This window comes from Schistocerca serialis, chromosome 1 (assembly GCF_023864345.2).
Source record: "Schistocerca serialis cubense isolate TAMUIC-IGC-003099 chromosome 1, iqSchSeri2.2, whole genome shotgun sequence".
NCBI lineage: Eukaryota > Metazoa > Arthropoda > Insecta > Orthoptera > Acrididae > Schistocerca > Schistocerca serialis.
Window position 1 is genome coordinate 200,011,330 of NC_064638.1, and position 12,116 is coordinate 200,023,445.

Consider the following 12,116-nt stretch of genomic DNA (forward strand, 5'->3'; position numbering starts at 1 on the left):
GAGAATACTGCATGTGATTCACAATTCATAAAAGTTCCAATTAGTAACCATCTCTTCTCACAGGTATGAAAAAATTCAGAATGTAGAGTTGGCCATATTGACAAACCTCCCAAAGTCTTGTCAGTCGGATTTTCGTAGTACATTGGAATGCTGCTACATTCGAAGATGAACAATACGGAATTTGTATTTACTTCGTTGGATAATGTATGAAAATGCAGTGGTCGAAACTCGGGGCGGAGAAAAAAGCTCGTCTTCCACCTTTTTTTTTTTACATTTATTTACTGACGCAGAGGTTTTGGCGCCAGTATTTATCTTTGTGCCTGCAAAGCATGCCTGTGTTGCGCTACATATATTCGATGGTAGAAGTTAGTTGTGGTGGCACCTACCAACATTTATCAGAACTTCCGCTTGCTTTGCACTCGATTCTAAGCCGCAGGCGGTTTTTTGGATTACAAAAACCGGAAAAAAAGTGTGGCTTAGGTTCGAGTAAATACGGTAATTTAATGAAAGCTAACACTTCGTTAAGAATCAGGAAAGAAGGCTATATAAACATGGAAAGAGACCTGGAGACTGTGAAAGGTTTCAGATTGATTGTATAATGGTTAGACAGAGATTTAGGAACTAGGTTCTGAACTGTAAGACATTCCCAGGGGCAGATGTGGACTCTGACCACAATTTATTGGTTATGAACTGTAGATTTAAACTGAACAAACTGCAAAAAGGTATGAATTTAAGAGATGGGTCCTGGATAACATGAAAGAAACAAGATGTAGAAAGTTTCAGATGGAGCATTAGGGAACAATTGACAAGAACGGGGGAAAAGAATACAGTAGATCAAAAATGGATAGCTTTGAAAGATGAAATACTGAAGGCAGCAGAGGATCAAGTAGGTAAAAAGATAAGGGCTAGTGGAAATCCTTTGGTAATACAAGAGATATTGCATTTAATTGATGAAAGGAGAAAATACAAAAATTCAGTAAATGAAGCAGACAAAAGGGAATACAAACGTCTCACAAATGAGATCGACAGTAAGTGCAAAATAGCTAAGCATGAATGGTTAGAGGAGAAATGTAAGGATGCAGAAGCATACATCACTAGAGGTATGATAGACGTTGCCTACACAAAAATTAAAGTGATCTGGAGAAAGCAGAAAGGTGGAAGGATTATATACAGGGTCTATACATGGGAGATGTACTTGAGGGCAATATTATGGAAATGGAAGAGGATATAGATGAAGACGAGTTGAGAGATACAATACTGCGTGAAAAATTCGATGGAGCACTGAAAGACCTAAGTCAAAACAAGGCCTTGGAAATAGACAGCATTCCGTTACGACTACTCCCTTGGGGTAGCCATGACAAAACTCTTCCATCTGGTGAGCAAGGCATATGAGTCAAGTTAAATACCTTCAGACTTCAAGAAGAATATAATAATACCAGTTCCAAAGAAAGCAGGTGCTGACAGGTGTGAAAATCACCAAACTATCAGTTTAATAAGCCATGGTTGCAAAATAATAATAAAAATTCTTTACAGACGAATGCAAAAACTGATAGAAATCGACATCGGGAAGATCAGTTTGGATTCTCGAGAAACACAGGAACACATGAGGCAATACTAACCCTACGACTTCTCACAGAAGATAGGTTAAGGAACAGCAAACCTACGTTCACAGCATTAGTAGACTTCACGAAAACTTTAGACAATGTTGATTGGGATACTCTTTTTCAATTTCAAAAGGTGACAGGGGTAAAAAACAGGAAGCAGAAGGCTATTTACAATTTTTAGGAAACCTTGATGGCAGTTATAAGAGTTGAGGGGCAGAAAAGGGAAGCAATGGTTGAGAAGGGAGTGGGACAAGGTTACAGCCTATCTCCGATGTTATTCAATCTGTATACTGAGCAAGCAGTAAAGAAAACAAAAGAAAAATTTGGAGTAGTAATTAGAGTTCAGACAGAAGAAATAAAAACTTTGAGGTAAATCTGTCACAGACACCACAGGACTTGGAAGAACAGTTGAACAGAGTAGACAGTGTCTTGAAAGGAGGATATAAGATGAACATCAACATGAGGATAATGGAATGTAGGCAAATTAAATCAGATGATGTTGAGGGAATCAGATTAGGAAATGAGACACTTAAAGTAGTAGATGAGTTTTGCTATTTGGGTAGCAAAACAACAGATGACAATTGAAATAGAGAAGATGTAAAATGTAGACTGGCGATGGCAAGAAAAGTGTTTCTGAAGAAAAGAAATTTGTAGTTTTGATATCTGGGTAGCAAAATAACTGATGACAGTTGAAGTAGATAAGATATAATATGCATACTGCCAATGGCAAGCAATCATTTCTGAAGAAGAGAAATTTGTTAACACTGAGTGTAGATTTAAGTGTCAAGAAGTCCTTTCTGAAAGTACTTGTATGGGGTGTAGCTATGTATGGAAATTAAACATGGAAGATAAACAGTTAGGCAAGAAGAGAATAGAATCTTTTGAAATGTGGTGCTACAGAAGAATGGTGAAGATTAAATGGGTAGATCACAAGGGACACCAAGAGATGAATACAGTATGCAGATTCAGATGGATGTAGGTTCCAGTAGTTACTCAGAGATGGAGAGGCTTGCACAGAATAAAGTACCATCGAGAGCTGCATAAAACCAGTCTTTGGAATGAAGACCACCACCACCACCACCACCAGAAGAACAAGAAGAAAAACTTATAAGGTATTTGTGAATTTGTTTCAACTTTTGTTGAACTATCATTTTCTACACAGAATAGGGCATAACTATAAGCAGTGTCAATTAGTAGTATACGTAATTGGAGGAAGTAGAGATGAATACATTCAGTGGTAATGGTGAAGAGACGGAGGGTGGATTGTAATGAAAGATTATTCAGAATATTGCCTGTTTAAGGAAGGAAGGTGTGTGGCCTCTGGATCCCTATTAGCACAAATTTTATATATTTTTCTTGTTAGTTACTGGATCACTGTTTAACTTTTGTTGAGATTTTTCTGTGCAAAGAATGAAACCTATAACGGTGGATGAAAAATTAATAGATCTATTATGGAGTGTAAGGATATCATATTATCTCTCAAGTAGAAGAAAGCCTTTGATTTATTATAAGTACAGAATGACATCTAAATCTTCTCCAGTTAAGTTTTATGTGTTTGTTTTGATTAAGATCATGATAGGTCGTGATGAGACTCAACAGTATATTTATGGTTGTAACAGTGACTACTGTTTAGATACCGGATAGCTTGAGTTCCTGACAGACAATGTTATTTCTTACACATAAGATTTTGTCAATCACATTCTGAACTTCATGAGTGGTTTTAAAGAACCATTAAAACCTGAAGTACAGCTTTATTAGACACTTGTTTCTTGAGATGGATCAAGATTCCACGCACTCTTATAACATATAATTGGGGAAAGTAATTAGCTAGAAGCCAACATCTGAAGAGGTTGAAAATTGTTCAGCATCAATTAATTTGCAGAGGTGATGGCTTTTTTTTTTTTTTTATTGTTAAAGCCAAGTTAGGATTGGGGCTACATTGGAAATGGTGTACAGTGTGTGTGTCGAACTACAGAGAATAAACTTCACCATGCCTTACAGCAATGCAAAACGAAAGTTCTGATGTTTTTATTTCATTGTTCCACCCTGACCACACAGTAACGTGGTTCTGGTACAATAAACTGAAACGGTCTATTAAAGAAAGTAACAAGAATATCCCTTTAATAAAAGCTTAAAAGAAAAGAGATAATAGCTATTTCACAGATAGAATCCGATAGCTTAAAGAGAGGTTTTAATTTAGTCAAGAAAGTAAATGCAGTCAGATTAGAATTTTTGATGTGATTAACATATGTACATAATGAGGAATGTAGCAATATGTTTAACTTCCTCCTATCATTATTATCTCTGACTAGTGCATCATTACATCTTTGTTATCTTGTTATGTGCGATAACAAAACAAAATATTACATTAAGTCATTATTTTAAATTACAAAAGGGAAGTGTTTTTATCACTACACTGCTATACAATATTTAAAATAATTTTGGCAGAGGCAGGGATTACTATTATCTTGGCGTGATTGTGAATGGTCTCATTTTATTTGTATACAACACACTACACTTTTAAGCATGTAAGATTATTTTTCATTTATATGGATGTGTATGAGGAAAATCATTGAGCAAGCAGGAAGCAGGTCAATTTAATCTATAGCTGCGTAAGTCTTTTTGTGTAAAAGATACTGAATAGTCACAGGTTGTGACCATGCTGTTAACACTAAATAAAGACCACTTACACACAAGGGTAACTGTGTACTGTCACAAAGGTAAAACTGAACTTCAGAGTGACAGAGAATATTTTGAGGCAGTACAGTGTACAGCAAGAATGCACTCCTAAACAAAGATCCCCACCACTGCCAAACTGTCATCTTTCCATGATGTTTCTGTGATTGTCCAAACTACCACATTATGTTTAGATAAATGTGGACCATGGATCACTCTGCAAATGGAGGCAGGATTAATCTGGAAAATGCACAATTTGGAACATGAGTCATTCTGCAAATGGAGGCAGGATTAATCTGGAAAATGCACATTTTTCCATTCATTCTTACTTGGATCCCATGTTGCTGATTCCACTATAAATGGATATGATTCTACACTGCTGTGAGCAGGACACACATTACGAGATATATGCCATATAGACAGACTGCTCTGAGAATATGATAGGCTGTTTGTAGGTACTCTGCAGATCCTCAGACAACTGTAGCCTTTGCAACAGCAATTTTGCGTGCACCAGGACTTCGTTATATCAACGAAGCCAGATATCTAGTCTTTTGTGAAATGGTTAACCTCAATACATATTGGACTAGTCTATGTTGAATGTAGATTTAAAATGACACTTTCTGGCACATTCAATGTCACAGTGTGTGTGTGTGTGTGTGTGTGTGTGAGAGAGAGAGAGAGAGAGAGAGAGAGAGAGAGAGAGAGAGAGAGAGAGGGAGAGGGACTCGCTTCAATACCTCTAAGAATTCAACCATACCGAACAGCATCAAAATGACATCCTTGTGACACTACACAGTAAACTTCACCAATAGACCACACTCTGATCAAACTGAAACTGCATCAAGAACAGGACACTCCTTGTCATGGTGGCATGGCTTGGCTTGGCTTACCTGCCTCAACAATGCAGTTGGCTGTGCCATAGGTGCAACTACTCAGAAAAGTCTCTCTGGAGAGGTCACACTAACAAGTGGTTTGTGGCAGCAGCCTTTTCATTAGTTACAGAGGCAACAGTCTGGATTATAAATTGCTCTGGACTTGTAATACTATCTTTGCTATGTTGGTACTGAGAATGGCTGAGGGCAATGGAAAACTACAGCAATTTTTTCCCCAATTGCATGCATATCTAGTGTATATCACATGATTAATATACCATAACAACTGATGCAGATACATCTGCATCCCCCACAGACTGTGGTGTCAATCACAACAATGAGACACAGCTCCACACCAGCAGAAGACAATGTGGCCAACCATTGCCTGCCCCCTGCCCCCAAATGCCCCAATAGCCACTCCAGCAACAGAACAGTGAACAAAATAGTCCTACATTAATTCAGACAAGGACACTGTCACTTTAATTACCATGTGTATTTATAAACAAGTGATAATGAGCAAAATATGCTCGAGATGCATTGTTGTATGTTAATTTAAATAAAAGAAATAAATGCGACCAGTAGCAGAAAAACACAAGTCCACATGATACGAAAGATACTCCCCAGCTTGTCCCTGTATGCTCTCACAGGCAGCACTTTGCCATCCCCAACCCCTACCCTGCTACCCCCGCCTGCCTCCCTCTCCAGCCTCAGCCTCTTTTTTACCCTCACCACCCAGATTACTCCTCCCATTATGTGCTGTTGCTCACAATCTGGCCTTGGCAGCCAGAGACTGTAGACATGCATATGTCTGAGTTTTGTGTGTGCGTGTGTGTGAGTGTGTGTGGTGCCTAAATCAGAAGAAGGCATTTTGGCAGAACACTTACTTGCTTAGCACTCTTTTTGTTGTGCCTGTCTGTGAATCAACATCTGCACTATATGGTGAAACATCAGTTTAGTAAGTTGTGGATGCCAAATATTAAAACAATTTATTTATACAATGACAGGAAAGGGAGGTAGAAGCTGATCTTGAGGTAGGAAAATATTCAATCTATGACTTATCTTAGATGGTAGACAGAAGAAATACAAATCTACATTTACAACATTTGTAGATTTAGAGTAAGCTTTTGACAATGTTGACTGGAGTACTCTCTTTCAAATTCTGAAGGTAGTTGGGATAAAATAGAGGGAGCAAAAGGTAATCTATATGTTTTACACAAACCAGGCTGAAGAAATTGGAGAATGGGAGGTGGGGGTGGGGCAGTAATTGAGAAGGGGGGGGGGGGGCATAGTCGGGAAGGGAGTGAACAGGGTGCAGCAAATCACCCATGTTATCCACCATATACATTGAGCATGCAATAAAGAAAACTAAAGATAAAGTAAAGCTCAGAAACGAAATCTTTTGGGCAGTGCCAGTGATATTGTAAGTCTGTGAGAGATGGCAAAGGACTTGAGATATGGGATGAACAGAACTTCCAATAATAATTTATGTGATAAAAAGTCATTATGGAAAGTATTTGAAATGTAGTTTATATGGAAGTGAAATGTGGCTGCAGTATAGACAAAAAGGGGGTAAGAGATTTTGAAATGTGTTGCTACAGTAAAAAGATAAAGATTTTGAAGTTATATTGAATAACTAACGAAAAGATACTTAACTGAAAGGAGAGGGGTTTGGGGGGAGGGTGGAATTGTGGCACAAATTGACTGCAAGAAGCAATCAGCGATCAGTTGGTAAAGACACATCCTGAAGCATCAAGGTACAGTCAAGTTTGGTTATGGAGGGGGGGGGGGGGAGAGGGGAGGCAGAGAGGGGGGGGGGGGGGGGGTGGAGGTTGGAGGTTGCAATAGTTATACATTGATGAAGGGGGTTGAACAGAATAGACTAGCATGAAGAATGGTATTGAACTACTCTTCTGACAGAAGATTTTAACAACAGAATAGCTTTTTCGTAGCATGTAGTACTCCTTTTATTTACAATCAAAAGCTCTCAGTTTCTGCGTAAAACCTTAATCATCACATTAGCGCAGGGATAAAATATTGTGACCTGGTCAGGGAAATCCATGTTCCTTAGGTTTTAAATGCACCCACTTTTAAGTCAATGGATTCTGCAAAATGTTTTTCCATTGTGTCCGACTCCTTAAAATTGATTCTGGAAGGCCTGCAAAACACTCATCTACTCCTGTTGCAACATCATCATTTGATTCAAAACATTGTCCAACTGCAAACTTGGAACACACGGGAACAAATGTAAATCAGATAGTGTCAAACCTTATGGATAAAGTGAATGTTCAAACAATTCGTACTTCTTAACTCCACAGTCAGAGCATGTTTATGGACACTGTTACTGTGTAAGAACACGAACCCCCACCCCCACATACTCACACACAGGAGCTGTTGTTAGTTGTTGTCATTAAGTGGTGGATCAGTGTCTCATTCACGGTAATAAATTTTGTGCACTAAGTCATTAGATTCTCTATTAAAGAGTCCAAATTTTTTTGAGGAATTCACTTTTGCATTTACTCCTGGTCTACTTTGATTCAGCAATACATCTTGGACATATCTCCCTGATGGTAAATTCGTTCTGTAAATATGTTTCTTCTTCCATAAGGAGTTCACCATACAGTTTGTTATTCATGTGTTCTACAAGATTTGCCCTACCAGGACACTTTTCACACCTGTGTATCATGCACTGGTAGGAACTGATGTAACACACTAGCAGCTTCATTGCACCTTTGTAATCCAGACCAGAATCCTTTATAGCAGCAAACATCAGCTTAGCATTTTGATGGGTCTCACAGACACAAACATTGTGTGTGCCCATTGCACTTACAAGCACAACCCATTTTGGTCGAAGATTGAAAAAAGATGATAAACCTACTTTGGTATTGGGATACTTTTCCTTGAATTCTACATACAGTTCTGATATGTTGCATGGCAACAGTCTTTTTTGCATCTGTACACGTACATTTCCCATTTTCACTGTTACATAGTCTTTTTTTCCAGGCATTATTTGGCTGTAGTCATTATTTACATAAAACTCCGACACTAGCACCTTTATTTCTGAACTCAATTGCTTACCCTGAGCCTTCTGAAGTTGTGGAAGCACTCCTTGGGTTGCTTTTATTTTCCTAGCTTGCTTTACCATATATGTAGAAACATTGAATTCCTTTGCAGTGTAGTCAATAGACCAGCTGGAAGGTGCAAGAGTAAGAATAGCTCCTTTTTTTGTGGCGTGTGGATGTGGCACATTTTTCTTTCAAATCATGCACAATTTTGTCCAAAGCAGAGCATTTCTGTCATGATTTCTGTTCCTTTGGAGCAGATAGTTCTTCCTCTTCCAGCATTAGTGTGTCAGCTATTTTGTGTTTTAATTCCATTTGAGCTTCTTGTAGTTTTCTTCTACATAGCTAGGTCTGTCTCTTTTCCCAACTTTTTGGGTCTTCATGGGAGACAAACCAAGAGCAGTCACTGAAGTATTTAATTGCTCATCCACTGTGGTTGTAGGTGGCTGATACTCTTCGTCACTGTCATGTAAATTGTCAGAATATTCTTCATTTTTTAGCAGTGTAACACACCTGGAACATAACTTTTGTCCTGGTTTCATGTTAAGTCCCATGCACTGATACACTTTCAATACTGATTTCACATCAATTTCTCTGAGGCTACACTTCACTATCTTCTTATGAATCCAAAATGGACCAAAACAACTTCTTTGTGAGAAAGAATACTTAACCAGAAACACTTTCATATGATGATAACAAACACTAAAGTTTCCTGGAACTGTACTTCTTGTGCCCAGAGGGTGTATCCCTGATCTCCATAGCAACAAATCTTGGTCCAATTCATCAAGATCATACAGTACAAAGCGAATGCCACATTTTGTTCCATATGTTGTTTTATGACATTCAGATACTTGTGCGTTACTAATATTGCAACTTGTTTGAACAAAAGCACCACTAGTACACTCTTCTGCCTCCATACTGACTTTCCACAACAGTACTGACAAGTCTGAACTAGAATCTTAAAAACATGAGTAACCTGTAATTGTTGCTTGTTTCCTTTGTTGTTCCTGCCTAACAATGACTCATTCTGTCCCTGAAAACTACCATTGTTTAATTTTCTGTTGCCTAATGGTTCCCAACAATTGCTGCAGCTTTATCTGAAACAAGCTGTCTGCATCATCACTATTACTTGCTAAATCGTGTTAAAAGAAACATAACCAAATACATCTCTGTCCACTTTTATTGTACACAAATGTCTTGCAATAACATGCTGAAATTTTGAGATATATGTAATTATGGTCTACTTATGCAGTGTGTGAAATTTGGCTTGGATACCACTTGTCCCTTTTGTGCTATCACACTTAGAAAATCCATGTTTTTCAGGTAATTTTTCAAATTTTTGTATTTTCGTGTGCATGTAACTCAGTTTTTGCGACGGATATGGGCTTGATGAGTTCTGTGGGTGTTTAGGCCACATTAAGCTTACCACAAAAAATTTATATCGTTTTTGAGTGCATTATATTTGGCATAGAGGGCACCTACAATATGTACCTTTTAAAGTATTACATTTTTTAAATCACAATTTGGAATTTTTTATTTTCCCTCAGAAATATGTTGTTGGTGTTTTGATTCATGGAGTGTGTTCTCTAAATTGATGTTACTGGGTTGTGTAAAAATTTCACTGGACTGTGTGGAATAGTTCCAAAGTTATTAAGACCTGAAGTTGGATCTGAAGATAGATTGCCAGATGCGGGATTCAATTTCCGGGTCACGCCACCTTCTTTCACAAGTCATAATTCTGGAACTAATTGGCAGGGGAAACTAATACTGTGTACATGAGTGTTCCACACATGGTAGAATTAGTGTACTGAATTTCAGTCAAATCTGAGACTATGAGCTGGAGCACCTGGTTGAACTGACATGGAATGATCCAACTGCCATCCACTCCACACCTGCTGAAGCTGGACCCCATCACCAACCATTTGCTAGATGATGGCTAGCTATCCTGACTATACCTACAGCTACCAGGGGTGTTATATCATTAAAAAAAAGTGCTTCACCACTTATTTGTGTGTTCATTATTTATTTCCATTGGTCACTGTCATTACAACCATATTTTTTTACACACCTCTTTTCAGCTACATAGTCCGCAAGTCTCTGCACAGCACATGTTGGAGTAAACAATGCACCACTGATAGTCATTCTCTTTCCTGTTCCGCTCACATACACAACAAGAGAAATGATAGCCCATATGCACCTATATGAGCCCTAAACTCAATTATTTTGTCTTTACTGTACCTGCACAAGATGAATGTTAGAGACCGTAGAACTATACTGCACTCAGAAATGAAGATTCTCTGATCTTCCTTAATAGTGATTTGCAAAACATTGTCTTGTTCCCTTCAAGGATTTCCACCTAAGCTCCAAAAGTGTATCTCCATAACAACTCTCTCACACATCAAACTGAATGGTACTGAAACCATTCAAGAGACACTCTTGTCACAGTTGTTATGCTATGTACCATACTGTTTGTTCTTCTACAGCATGTCATGCACAGAAACAATGCATGCTTTTGAAGACCAAGGGGGGTAACAGATGGAAGTCCAAAGGTCAAAATAATATGGATTCTATCAAACTGCTACAATACTTGTTCACACCAATTCACGAAACCATTTTCATCCTCAGACAAAATGACACTACGGATCAGTTCAAAATACAGAAGTTCCCTCTAAATTGACAAAAAGGACATCAGGTACATATGACAGTGTGTGATGAAGATTTGTGGAAATCAACGTCTGTTATTTCTTTACATCTATCGCTTTAACTTTTTCTTATCTTTTTGAAAGCAATATTTCTTTATGTCTTAACTCGAGATTTATATTTATAAATTCATGCAGTTCTGTGTATGTGTAACAGTGAACAAGACACATAAAACATTGTACTGTTACACAAAATAACATTCCTTAGATACAAACAATATCTTTTAAAATAATTCTGTAATGACATCACCTGTTATCATTGCTGTGTGTTGGAAACTTAGGAAAGAAGGCACATAACATTGCAGCAACAGCTGAAGGTGAAGTGCTGAGAGTGTATCTACCACCACCCAAAAACAATAGACCAAGGGCCATATGTGTCGCAAGGTGTGATCCATAAGTTACAACACTGTTTGCTGGACCAACACGTGAGCGTAAATGTCTTACAAGTCTCAACACATCCAAGTCTCCAGTTCCTGCCATCACCTATAACATACCAATTGCATCATATTTTACACCAACTACAAATATTTAATATAACATACAATTAGTATTTTTCCGTGGTACATTCACTTGTATCTTCATGCATAAGTTGGATGCTGGCAAACATTTGAAACTTATTTTCCTTAAAATTTTAATTCAGTAAAATTTACACTCTCTCACTGGACTTGGGTTAATCATACACATTCATTCAAACTAAACACTACCATTCACTTGATGAATAGTAGGCAGCAAAATGATTTTTCACATGCATAACATTTTACCAATAATTTACAGAAAGGTAAAGTATTCAGCATGTTCTATTTTTACTGCACATTCTGTTCGCATAATTGGTACATACAGGGTGTCCATGAAGTCATACTACCATTTAAAAAAAAAATGGCGATGGACCAGGAGAAGGCGCAATGTGTCATCTGGTATCCAGAATCCAAATCTGTGACATAGTACTGCTGAATTATCAAAGCCTGTGTGGGAGGGCACCGCTGGCAAAAATAAGCATAAGAGGTGCTTCAAAAACTTTAGAGACAAGCAGTGTCAAAAGCCTTCCCCGAAGTGGACATTACCCCGTGTCTCAAACATACGTCCATAGTGTTCAAACTTCATTTCAACACAGCTCTGAGAATCCAATTTGTTATGCATCACACAAACTGTAGGAAACAAGATCAAATATTACATATGTGGTTACACTTTTATGCAAACTAAGTGCAA

General features: G+C 37.9%; 1 protein-coding gene across 2 annotated transcripts in view; it reads right to left on the reverse strand.

Annotated features, from left to right (window-relative positions):
* LOC126465310 (anaphase-promoting complex subunit 1) overlaps positions 1-12,116 on the reverse strand; it is a 335,155-nt gene that overhangs the window by 74,107 nt on the left and 248,932 nt on the right. For both annotated transcript variants that reach the window (XM_050096297.1, XM_050096296.1), the window contains exon 27: positions 11,161-11,393. In XM_050096297.1, the coding sequence (XP_049952254.1) occupies positions 11,161-11,393 (233 nt within the window). The remainder of the gene's footprint in view (positions 1-11,160; positions 11,394-12,116) is intronic.